Genomic DNA, 13,602 nt, shown 5'->3' with positions numbered 1-13,602 from the left:
ACCTATAGAATAAAAAAGGGAAAAAATACAATAAACAAAAATATAATCCCTAGGAAAAATTAAAATAATTCAGGTAACAGAAGAAAACTTTTTAAAAAATCTCTAAATTTTATTCTTTGAAGGATTTTAAAGGACCTATATTCATAAAATAAGAACAAGATGCTGAGAACAAGAAACAGTGCAAGAAAGAGCTCTTAGAAATTAAGACGCCCAATTGTGTCTGTGGTAATAAAAAATTATCAGAAGGGCTAAAGGAAAGGCAGAAGGGTGGAGAGAACGGAATCTGAGCAAGTTATTTGACAAGGGGTTCCAGCAAGATAAGCAGGTAACCTGTTTACCAAGAAATCATTCTACAAAACACAGAATCTATGATACATAGATTCTACAAAACAAGTCAAATTCAAAAGAATAACAAAGGCAAATCTCACAGTAATAATTATGCAAGAACAGGCCTATAGAGCAATCATTCAAGTAATTTATAGACAAGGCACAGAAGACAACTACAGATTTAGAACAAACAGTAAGTTACCAAACTTGAAAATGCAAAAGGAAAATAACCAAAGACAAAAGTTGAGAGGTGAAGGAAGAGGAATTAAAGGAATGGCAATATCTTCATCTTATAAAATGCAGAGCCAAAAGACACAGTTATCTATGGTTGGTTAATAGAAAACTAAAAAGTATACTACACTAAGTGTTCACCATTCTTGTACAGAGATTCTCCTTAAGTAATAACAATACTTACTATGTGCCAGATACTTACCAAGAATTCTTAGGGGCTATTCATTTAACTGTGTAATACAACATCTAAAGTGATCTATTAAAAAAAAGTAGGTAAAACTTTTTAAGCTACAGGGTAACCAACACGGGAACCAATAATGGTGATATAATTACATTAAGAAGAAAAAGAGGAAAGAGTTAAGGGGTATAAGGAAAATAGTCTGATGCTTCATGTATCAGCACAGGAAGTCAAAAGATAACAATGTCTAAAACTGATAAGGCAAGAAACAGAGGCAAAAGTGTATTATTTAAAGATATGGAGATCATCCCCAGAGAGCTAAACTGAACAATTTTTAGAATCTGTAAGTGATTCTCTCAGGAAACTGGACTGGGAGAGAAGATTACTGATTTCATGTATCAAAAAACTACAGTACTTTTACATTTTTAACCACATGAATTATTTACTTTGAGAATTTCTTTTAAATTTAGTTAATAATTTTTCAAAACAGTAGCAATCGAATCTGTCCTACTACTTCAGACAGGTAAAATTATTTTATATTTTAACAGTTTCTAGAAAATGGTCTAATAATGCAAGTCTGACAAGTATACATGTCTTACATTTTTCATTTAATATTGCATTTGATAAATTAGTATCAAGTGATTCTACAGAATATAGTACTAAGAATACAAAATACTATACAGAGACGTGGCCCCTCCTGGTGTGTAATGGTAGAACACGCTGGTCCATAGGCCAAAAAAGCAGTTTACCCATCTGTGCCATGTTTAATACCCATGTTCTTTATTTTTCTTTTCAAAAATAGAGTAATAGGCTGTTCACCACAAGTATAGGTTCAAGAGAGAAAATTCCTGGTGAGATTACCAATAGTAACTAGCCAAAGCCATTATGATTTCCACCCTAGGCTAGAGCTTCAGTATTGGTTAATAGTGACAGAGAAAGGCTGATACAGACTTGATGGCTGCTGTAGCTGGTGGGCTAAGTCCAAAGACAGATCTTCCATACTATCCATCCAAGATCAAAAACTTGTGGTCCAGGCACTCAACTCAGCCCACAGACATGTTCAGTTTAGCCTGCATAATATTGGCCCACACTGTGTTTTTAATTTTGAAAAAGTAGCAACATCTAGAATTGACAGAATTCATGTAAAATTTCAGATTTCCACCTTCTCTCAATAAATTAATAGAGATACTCCCCTTAGGTGACAGGGTGTCCCAATTTGCCACACTTAGCCTGTTTCCCTCACTATGTTACCAGTCTAACTCTTGTAGACCATTTGTATCTCTGATCTTTGCTGTAAAGGGGATAACATGTTGATATGTCCAAGCCATGCCAAGCATTTTTGAGGTAGGACTCTTACACTTCGGAAACAACAGAGACATCAATGACAAGTCATGGCACAGCGGTTCCACACGGGTTAGCAGCAGTGATGAACAGCAGCCACTCCTACCTAAAAACTGTTGCTAAATGGCCAGGTATTCTAAAGCAATGGACTCTTTATTGAGTATTATGTAAGCCACCTATAGAGAAAAAAAAAAAAACACAAAAAAATTACTGGGCATGCCTAAAAATTAAGAATTTCTGTGCATGCCTATTTAACCACAACTTATTCCCTGCCAACTGCCTTATTTTTAATCAAACTAGAATTGAATAACATATAAGAAGAGTGGTAAATCCTAGTGATCAATATCTTAGGAGATAACAACAGCAGAAAATGAAAACTAAAGCACAAAGTCCAATAGCTGACACTGTAACCTACATTTCAAGTAAAATAGTCATCGTTTACTTACATTTTAATGTCTCTCCAGCATATGGTATGTGCAATTTAAATCGGTCACAGTTGGGCCCAGGAGTCAATGATGTGCAGCTTTAAAAACCGCAGAAAGAGAAGAAAGAAAATATTTTTTAAAAACAAACTTTAAAAACCCATATACTTATAATACTAAACAAAAAGTGATCTTTATACATAACAGATTAAAACAATGGCTTATAGAACCAAATAGAAGCCTTTAATTGTCGTGGAAGCCAAGACAATAAGACTTACCCTAAAACAAATAATTCATTTATTTCACAATGAAAAAAACTTACATGTGTTCTAACCAGTTGAAGCACACCAACAGTGTGTTTCAACTACTTCTCTCAAAGAAGCATATCTCAACTTTTAAAATTAGGTATATTATCCAAAGCACATGTCTATTCTTATGCCAAGAACTGTAAAATACAAATAGTTTTATGATCTTATTTTAAATATGGACTCTTAGCTTTCATTCTGTTAGTACAAAAAAGAGCCCACTTTTGGCCTTTTTCTGGTACCAGATGGTTTTCTTTCCTTCCACAAAGGTATGGTGCTTCCTTTAGATTTGGCACACCCTAACTTTCATCTGCAGGAAAGCACAATGCGCACTCAATTTCAGGAAAAATACAAATTTAAAAGGCAGGGGGTAGTCACCCAGGTCTAAACAGTTTGGTGTTTTCTTTTTGTTTTGTTTTGTTTTTCAAGACAAGATCTCACTCTGTAGCCCAGGCTGGAGTGTAGTGGTGCAATCTCTGCTCACTGCAGCCTCAATCTCCGAGGCTCAAGTGATCCTCCCACTTCAGCTTCCCAAGCAGCTGGGACCACAGGTGCTGCCTACCACACCTGGCTTTTTTTTTTTTTTTTTTTTTTTTTCAGAGAGAAGGTCTCACTATGTTATCCAGGGAGTTCTCAAACTCCTGGACTCAAGTGATCCTTCCACCTTGTCTCCCAAAGTGTCAGGATTATAGGCGTGAGCCACTGTACCTGTCCTGTTTGTTTGTTTTTTTTAGTATATTATTCCACAAAGTTATATAATGTTTCTTACTCGTCACAGATTTACTGTACAAGATAATTTACAATCTTAGAAGTCGTAAGTTCAACTGCGTAACAGCTACATAGGCTTCATAAGTTAATAAAATACTAATATGAAGTCGATTGAGAAAGTAATATGCTTAATTCTGTTATGAAAAGATGAGGTCTTTAATTTATAAACTAAAGCAAGGAGGCTAATTTTGTTTCATAATTCCAAAACTGGCTGTGAAGCAATTCTTAAAAAGAACCTATAAAAGTAGTTTAATGAATGGAAGCATAGTTGAAATAAATGTACAACTTCCCTACATAGTGACTTGGAAGGGCAAAAGTCATTTAAAAATAAATTCAAAAAATTTTGGCTTAAATAAACTAACTCAGACCCCACATTAGATTTACTATTACTTTTTCCCAAAACTATCTGAATGTTAAAGAAAAGAACCAGACAGTGGCCAGGTGTGGTGACTCACATCTGTAATCCCAGCATTTGGGGAGGCCAAGGTAGGTGAATCACCTGAGGTCAGGAGTTCGAGGCCAGCCTTGACAACATGGTGAAACCCCATCTCTACTAAAAATACAAAAATTAGCCAGGTGTAGTAGCATATACCTATAAGCCCAGCTACTCAGAAGGCTGAGGCAGGAGAATCACTTGAACCTGGGAGGTGGAGGCTGCAGTGAGCCAAGATGGTGTCACTGCAATCCAGCCTAAATAACAGAGTGAGACTCTGTCTTAGGAAAAAAAAAAAAAGAAAGAAAGAAAACAAAAACAGACAGAAACTTTAACTCAGATATATTTAACATAAGTCACTAAGTTGATTATTCCTCATTATCTTCAGAGGCCAGTAAAAATATCGGTTTATAAACTAAATAACAAAGTTGCACCAGCAATTGAATGGTAACCTATTTTTATTTTTACACGTTTTAAGAATACTTTCTCATTTTCCTTTCAATATAAAAAAATTCTTTGGAGTATATTTTAAAGGTATCATATTCCCATAATCTTCTCTAGCCCACAACATAGCAGTTATTTTAAGACTATAGAAAACATAAATTCTAGCATTATAAAGTATAATCTAATGATGGTAATGAGCATTCTGTCATTATTAGCATGCTGTTATGAACCCTATAAGAACACTAAGAGTTTTCCTTCTATTGCACTCAACTGCAATGCTTTAAAATTATGAAAAACACCATTTACAATCAAGTATCTTTTTTGGCCTGGAGGATCAAATTATCTAACTACGTAGCTTAAAGACTGAAGTTATTAGCAGTACAGGAAATCCACATAATTAACCTGATTCTAGTTTGTTTGAATAACTCACTCCTTTTTCAATGAGAAATTGTTTTTTTTCCTGAATGGTTACACTCATTGTTAGGCCACACTCTTTATTATATACTTTAACCAGGACTGGGAAAGTGTTTTTGTGCCCTGCCACGTTGCCTTCCTCCCTTACTATATCAACAGTTGGTTCCAGCAACCTCAAGGTATTAAAAGGTACATTTCTAGTGGGGATAGGAAAAGATTTCCTAAAGGATACAAAATTATAGCAAGGTAAGAGAAGTAAGTTCTAGTGTACTACACCACTGTAGATGACTATAGTTAATAATCAATAGTTTCAAATAGCTAGAAGGAGGATATTAAATATTTCCATTACAAAGAAATGATAAATGTTTGAGATGAGGATATGTTAATTAACCTGATTGTATCACTATACACTATATGTATCAAAACATCATTACATACCCCATAAAAACATACAATTCCTATATGTCAATTAAAAAATTAAAGTTTTATAAAGAAAAAAGTATATTTCTCTATCTCTGTGGTTCATTCACTGATTTTTTTCATTTAGATAAGATTTATCAAGCATTGCTATAGGTGTTAGGATTATAGGATGGACAAGACAGAGAAGATCTACAGTCTCGTGGTACTTAAATTCTAGTAAGGGAAGAAGAAAATGATAAACAAGAGACAAACATATAAAGATGGTTTAGGATTGCAAATGCTATCAGGAAAATAAAACAGGGGGCTGCAATGAAGCAGGAACTACTTTACGCTGGAAGATCAAAGAGGACCTCTGGAGGAGGTGAAATCCAAAAACTGAATAACACAAAGGGGCCCACCATGCCAAGTTCTGGGAAAGAGCATTCCAGGCAGAAGAAAGAGCTGGTGCAAAGGTGGAAAGCAGGAACAAGCTTGGTACATCTGGGGAAGAAATCTTGATATATCACAGCAATGCGGCTAGAGCACAGTAAATGAGGGAGAGAAGAGCAAAAGATTAGGACATAGTCAATAAGGGAGAGAGGGGCAAAAGCAAGGGGACAGATCACACAGGGCCTTGCAAGCAGTTGCAATTCATTCGGTTTTTATGCCAAGCACAAACGAGGGCTTTGAGCAGAAGAGTAAAAATATTTATGTTTTTAAAATATCGCTTTGTCTACCGTATAGAAAAAAAAAAAAAAAGACCATAAGAGATCAAATGAACACAATCAGACCAGATAGGAGGCCATTTTAGTCAAGAAAAATGATGGCGCAAAACCAACATGCATTTGTAGATGGTATTACCTACTTCTCTGCTATCTACAGAGATCCTTCCCTGTCCACTTTCTAACTCTGGTGCAGTGATAATGTTGCTGCTTTAGTAAACATTCACTTCGTGGTCTTCGGTGAGGAGACAGTCTTCTGCGATGTGGGGGCTGGGCAGAGTGCAGCCCACCTGGCAGACCAGGCCCAGACTCAGGCGCATAAGAGCAAGAATGGTGCTGGAAAGGAACGCACAGGGCCGCAGAGGGCAGAGACCATCCCTTCAGCTTCTCACCTTCAGTCACGGACAGAAGTGTTTCAGGGTGTGGTTATCCACCTGGAACGGGATGTTGCCCAAAGTCTCTACTATTTCAGGGAAAGATACCACTACATATCTGGCTATGAGGAATAGGGACAGCAAACCTCTAAGAGTTGTAGGAAGGCCAGGGCAGCTGGGAGCAATGCGGATGAGTCTTGTGTTTACCCCCCAGGGATGCTAGTGGTCTCACCAGGTTTCTCAATCCCCACTGGGACTGAAAACCCAATGCAGGCAGGATAATAATAATAATAACCACTTTGAATCTGAAAAAAGAAAGAAAGAAAGATGATAGATCCTTGGACTAGGGTAGCAGCAGTGGAGATGAGACAAATGGATTTATTAAACAGGGCTGACTGGGAAAGGGGCATGTTTAGGGAAAAGGAAATCAAGAGTTTAAAGTGTGAGATGACCTCCAAATCTTCTATGCAAACAGTCAGGTTAAGGAGTGGGCTAGCCAATCTATCAGGGCCACTAAAATGTCACAGAAAATACATAAGAAAAATTCACAAAACCTCACCTTAGTGCTTTATGATATTGGAAAGATCACTTACTTGAGTGGGAATGGGAAAGAGGGGTATAGGGAGTAATAATTCCTAAAAGCACGCTCAAGTCAAAATTATAATCTCCAGTTATCTGCAGGGATTCTGCTTTGCTAAGAGGAATATACAAATTTGGGACCAAGAGCCAAAGTGCCCAAGGCAACAGAGGAAAGTTGCCATTAGTAGGTCTCTTTCTCCTCAGTGGCACTCAGCTTAACTTCCAATGAAATGTTGAGCAAATTAATTAACATATGTTACATTCTATCTTACTTATATTACCTAGGATAAATAGGTTTATAGGAAACAAGCCAATAACATGTTTCTCCTAAGATTAAGCTAAAATGTTTCCTCTTCTTAAGATACCTCTGTCTAAAATTGTTTTGGTTATGCTCTTTAATTTACTATGAAAATTCAATTTGCATAAAAAGGAGGGTACCCATTTTTCTGTTAACCAAAAAAGAGCATGGGGACCAGGCACAGTGGCTCATGCCTGTAATCCCAACACTTTGGGAGGCTGAGGCAGGCAGATCACCTGAGGTCAGGAGTTCAAGACCAGCCTGACCAACATGCTGAAACCCCATCTTACTAAAAATACAAAAAGTAGCTGGGTGTAGTGGCGCATGCCTGTAGTCCCAGCTACTCGGGAGGCTGAGGCAGGAGAATTGCTTGAACCCAGGAGATGAAGGTTGCAGTGAGCCAAGATCACGCCACTGCACTCCAGCCTGGGCAATAGATCGAGACACTGTCTCAAAAAAAAAAAAAAAAAAAAAGAGCATGAATTTAAAAGAGCTTTCCTCTGTGGCCTTAAACAGTTTGACTCTTGGCCCCAAATGTGTATATTCCTCTCAGCAAAACAGAAGACCTGAAGCTAACTGGAGATTATCATTTTGACCTGATTATGCTTTGGGGGCTATTACCCATGCCCATCTCCACTTCAAGTAAGTGATCTTTCCAACGTCATACAGCACTAAGGGGAGTTTTAGTAAATTCTAAACCCATTGTAATGTTAAAAATTGATAATGTATAAAGGCTTTAAAAATACATGGAAACAGTATGATTCCACTTATGGAAAAAGGATACTTGTAAATATGTATATCTACACACATAAACAGATTTCAGAAGGAGATTAACCAAAATGTGGCCAGATTTGAAATGATTTTTACAGCGTTCTTCTAATTATCTTTCTGCATTTTTTTATTCTTATTTTTTATTTTTTGGAAACAAGGTCTTGCCGTCATCCAAGCTGGAGTAGTGCTATCACAGCTCACTGCAGTTTCAAATTCCCGAGCTCAAGCAATCCTCCCACATCAGCTACCCAAGTAGCTGGAACCACAGGCACACGCCACCACGTCCGACTAATTTTTTGTATTTTTAGTAGAGGCAAGGTTTCACTATGTTGCCCAGGCTGGTCTCAAACTCCTGGGATCAAGCAATCCTCCTGCCTCAGCCTCCCAAAGAGCTGGAATTATAGGAGTAAGCCACTGCACCCAGCAGCTTTCTACATTGTTTGATTTTTATAATGAACATGAACTATAAACTATTTTACTATTGTAATTATTTTAAGAGACAGTGTCTTGCTGTAGTGCCCAGGCTGGAGTGCAATGGCACAATTATAACTCACTGCAGCCTTGAACACCTGAGCTCAAGGAATCCTCCCACCTCAGACTCCCAAGTAGCTGGGACTACAGGTGCACCACCACACTCAGCTCAATTTTTTTTTTTCTTTTTGAGTCAAAGTCTCACTGCTTTGCCCAGGCTAGTCTCAAATTCCTGACCTCAAGCAATCTTCTCGCCTTAGCCTCCCCAAGTCTGGGATTATAGGCATGAGCCATGGTTCTCAAACACAATTATAAACTATTTTAAGGCTAAATACAACCCTTTTCTATTTGACTATGAAAACTTGGCTATGATGGCCTGATTTTATCTTTTTCTTTTAAGGTACTTCACTCCTCTTCAGAAGGAAGGAATTCAGGCCGATATACTGATGAATAGTCTTCGAGTAAAGCATATGAAAGCCTTTATATTGTGATATCACAGAACTTCACGTTTCTAACATTTATGATCTTTCACAGTTTCTTTGGGTTGGAATTTAGGAATGGCTTGGCTGGGCAGTTCTAGCTTAAGGTCTCCCATGAAACTGCTGTCAGAAATCAGTAACACATAACTAATATAGCAGGGAAATTCACTCAGCTAGAAAGCTATGTCCTTATACAAGCATGAAAAAGCTAGTAAAGAAAAAGCTATTGGCTATATTAAAGTTATATTTATAGAATGGCAACTTGTCCTCACACATAGTTAAAGCCAAGGTTGAAAAAGCCAATATTCCAAATTGAATCACTTTTAATTTAAAAATTATTTTCAAACTATTTTAAAATTGCTGACAGTTAAGTATAATTTCAAATTTGTCTCTCAACTACATTTCATCAGTGCTCACTATGTGTCTGGCACTAAATGCTAGGAATATAGCAGTAACAAGAACAAAAATCTTATCTTGGCATTAGAGTGTAGAAAGGGTTTTTGGATGAAAAACTCTGCTGTAAAAATGCATCTCTTACCAATTTCAAATTACCTAAATATACCGGGAATGCACTATTTTAAAATTTAACATGTGGGTGAACAAAGGGAGTTAAACTCACATTATACAGATTACGCAAGTAGGAATTATCAAGTGGGAATTCTCGATAGGTAGTTTAGTCTAGTACTTTATTACAGAAATGGCAGTTAATCATTGACGCAATAAAATGCTGAGCATAAGAACCTTCACGTATTCTCATCTGCTGAGTCTCTTATTTTACATTTAATCATGTGACTCCCAGTATTATCTATTTTTCTCATTGTGGCTTGTTTTCCCAACCAGAGTATAAGATTCTAGTGTCAAGAACTATGTTATACTCTTTTTTAAATAACTCCTAGTATGGCACCTAGCACAGTGCTAAGTATCCAGCACTGATGAAATTTTACCGTATTACTAACACTCATAAACTAAACTCAAGAACTGTCATTTTACAGATGATGACATCAAAGAACAAAGGGTCTCACAGGCACTCTAGGACTGGAAACCACTTTCAGGACACTCTAACCATAACTTAGTCTCCCTGGCCCAGGCATCTTTAAATCTCCAGTGTCTAGCACTGATATCCGGGAGGTGAACACTCCAACAATTATCTACATACGAGGATAAAGGTTTGCTGAATGAATGCATAAATCTTGACTCCTAGTGTTGTATTCTTTTTATAATTTAAAAAAAAAGACTGTTGATTTAACTGGAATTGGTATGATGTGCTCATCCTTACCCCCAAGAAAGGCAAAAGTATGATTATTCATGGAAGGTCTTCCCTTTAAAGAGCCATATACACAACTCAGAATTTAAACTTTATTACCTAAAATTATTCTAGTTCCAAAATAAACAAATAACAGTGGCTAATATTTGTCAGGTATTTACTATGCGGCAGGCACTATTCTAAGTTCTTTAACTACATTAAACTTTTTTTTTTTTTTTTTTTTTTTGAGACAGAGTCTTGCTCTGTCGCCAGGCTGGAAGGCGCAATCTCGGCTCACTGCAACCTCCGCCTCCCGGGTTCAAGCAATTCTTCCACCTCAGCCTCCCAAGTAGCTGGGACCACAGGTGTATGCCACCAAGCCCGGCTAATTTTTCTATTTTTAGTAGAGACGGGGTTTCACCACATTGGCCAGGATGGTCTCAATCTCTTGACCTCGTGATCTACCCGCCTCGGCCTCCCAAACTACATTAAACTATTTAAACTCACAGCAAACTTCCAAGATAGGTGCTGTTATTACCTCCAATTTATAGATGAGGGCACTGAGACATGTAGGTGCTATGTAACTTACTAGTGAGTGACAGAGCTCGGATCCAAACTGCCTCCATGGCCCACTTTCTTAATTACTATTTTAAACCATCTCTTAATAACTTAAAACCATCAGATTAATGAGAAATCTTGTGATTAGTGAATTATAAATTACAATTAGTGACTTACGAAGATTTATAACTATAAATCTTAGAGCCAACTATAAATGTTTTCAACAGATGATATTTTATTAAGTACCTAGAAAAATGAGAAGTAAAAGACGACAAAATATTGCCAAAAAGAGGTTCTATTACATTTGCTCTAATGAAAAGAAAATTATTTATCAGTAATAAGTATAAAAACTGTAAACATATAAATCAAGGCTGCAAGAGAGGGAACAAGGCCCCTGTAATGACATAGACTCTACAATGATGACACTGCTGATTGATTTAACAAATGCTTTAAATAAATAAACTTTAAATAAAAAATGAAAGGTAAATTTGGATTTGACTCCTCTTTAAATTATCACTTGTTCCTAGTTACTGAGACCCAACTCAATTAAGGTTTCACTATAAAAAATAAAAGTAGGCAAATTTTACTACATTTTATAGCTTTTTTAGTGATAGCCAAGAATTAATCTAGATTAACAAAGCTATAAGAAGATATTCTACAACCTTTAAAACATTACCAGTTTTAAAATAATGCAAAATATAAGAAAATTTATTCTTTCTAGTTTAATAGGGCTAACCCTGTTTTTTGATATACTGTCTTGAAAAAATAGTGACTTAGACCATTTCTATTCTTCAAGCCACCTAAAAAGAACAAAGTAGATGAGTCCAGGGTTCCTTCCCTGAGTCTACGTCAGTTTCCTTTACCCTGACTATTAATTTACCATTTGGCATGTGTCTTACATAGCTTCCTGTTTTCTTGATAGTGACGTTTGTGCTTAACCAACAGTATTTAACATCAGCTGAGAAGGAAGTCTTCATCTTTGGCAACCTAAAATAACAAGTGACTCTCAAATAAAATAGGCTTAAAGATCAATAATTGCCTTTTAAATAACTACTAAGTCACATATTACAGTGAATTATTGTTAATTTAACTACTACATTTTCATCTTTTAGAATTAATTTATTGTCTCTGAATTAAATCTGCTATCGATTGCTTAGTTTCAAAAATTATCATGGTTTCTAGACTGGATGCAGCAGTAAAGAAGCTGGAAGACTGACAAAGGGTATCTTAACATCTATCTAAATAATGTATAACATGGGTATTTTATCTGCAAAGGCATCTGAACTGATTCACGAAATCTAACATATTCAGCCTTGAAAGGTCTATAATTATACCCCTTTTAACTGGCTAGATCAAAATCCACACGGTCAAGTCCTAGACCCTTTTACAAGTAAAAAGTATAAATTAAAATTGGTACAAGAAGACAACAAAACTGCACTGAGATACATTTTGTACACTATTTTTCAGGGGAATAGGGCTATATATTTGATGACATATGATACTCTTGATACATGAGGTATATTCTATCTCTAAAGACTAAATACTATGGCTAGACCCTACCAGAAAAATGATAGATTTAATTCTTAGCATAGCATTCCAAAATGCCATTACCAAAATAAGTGACTCAGCCCAGAATGTTTTTAAAATTACAAAATTAAAATATTCAAGAAAATGTGTTTGCCAGTTCATGTGGCGTCAACTGTTATTCTCAGCTTCTATGCCGTATCTCCATTTATAAATGATAAACTTCAACTCTACTTTAGAGTAGGAAGTATTTTTAAATGTTGGTAGGTGTCCCTATAACAAAAATGTAGTTTAAATTACAATATGGTTTCAGTAGAAATGATGGGCTCGCTTACTATTTTTAACAGCTAACTAGGAAGGGGAAAAATCATTTAACTTTTTCAGATAGATGCTTAGCTTATTAATTTTCAACCTTTCTTCTTTTCTAATATGTGCATTTAATTAACTCTGTAAGAGAATAAGAGGAAATTAATAGGATTACCTCAATAAGAACAAGTGTCTGATAAAATTAAACATCCATTCATAATTTTAAAATCTCTCTATAAACTGGGATAAAAAGGAACTTCCTTAATCTAATAAAGACCATCTATAAAAAACTTAAAGCAACATCATACTTAAAAATAAAACATTGAAATTTTTTTCTTTGAGATAGAGGATGAAACAAGAATACAGGCTCTCATCACTTTTATTCAACATTGTACTGGAGGTCCTAGCCAGGATGGAAGAAATGAGGGGTGTAAAAATTGGAAAAAAAAGAAATACTTTTTTGCAGAAAATGTGACTGTGCACATAGAAAATTGTGTAAACGTGCATATGCACCATTGGAATTAATATGTGGGTATAGCAAAGTTGTTAGAGCATACAAAGAAGTCAATTGTATTTCCATACACCAGTAAGAAAATAAAACTTTTAGAAAGATGTCATCTAAAATAATATCCAATGATCAAATATATAGAAATAATTGTTATATTAGATGTGCAAGATCTATGCAGAAAGCTATTATTAAGAAGAAAATAAGCAAACAAATAAACAGAGATATCATGTTCATGGATTAGAAGACTCATCATGAGGTCAGGCACAGTGGCTCACACCTACACTCTCAGCACATTAGGAGGCTGAGTCAGGCAGATCACTTGAGCTCAAAAGTTCGAGACCAGCCTGGGCAACATGGAGAAACCCTGTCTCTACAAAAAAATACAAAAAAAAAAAAAAAAAAAAAAATAGTGAGCATGGTGGCACATGCTTGTAATGCCAGCTACTTGGGAATCAGAGGTGGGAGGATCACCTGAGCCAGTGAGGTAGAGTCTGCAGTGAGCCATGA

At 36.1% G+C, this 13,602-nt stretch overlaps 1 protein-coding gene across 6 annotated transcripts in view; it reads right to left on the bottom strand.

Moving 5' to 3' along the window:
- BABAM2 (BRISC and BRCA1 A complex member 2) overlaps positions 1-13,602 on the bottom strand; it is a 450,161-nt gene that overhangs the window by 400,184 nt on the left and 36,375 nt on the right. For 5 of the 6 annotated variants that reach the window (XM_074395641.1, XM_003941529.4, XM_003941528.4 and 2 more), the window contains exon 3: positions 2,524-2,600. In XM_074395641.1, coding sequence (XP_074251742.1) covers positions 2,524-2,600 — 77 coding nt within the window. Of the gene's footprint in view, positions 1-2,093; positions 2,224-2,523; positions 2,601-13,602 lie in introns of those variants that run through there. The other variant, XM_074395643.1, reaches the window with a different exon arrangement.

Source organism: Saimiri boliviensis, chromosome 1, assembly GCF_048565385.1.
Source record: "Saimiri boliviensis isolate mSaiBol1 chromosome 1, mSaiBol1.pri, whole genome shotgun sequence".
Taxonomy (NCBI): domain Eukaryota; kingdom Metazoa; phylum Chordata; class Mammalia; order Primates; family Cebidae; genus Saimiri; species Saimiri boliviensis.
The sequence above is the reverse complement of the archived record's forward strand: the minus strand, read 5'-3'. Positions and strand labels throughout refer to the sequence as shown.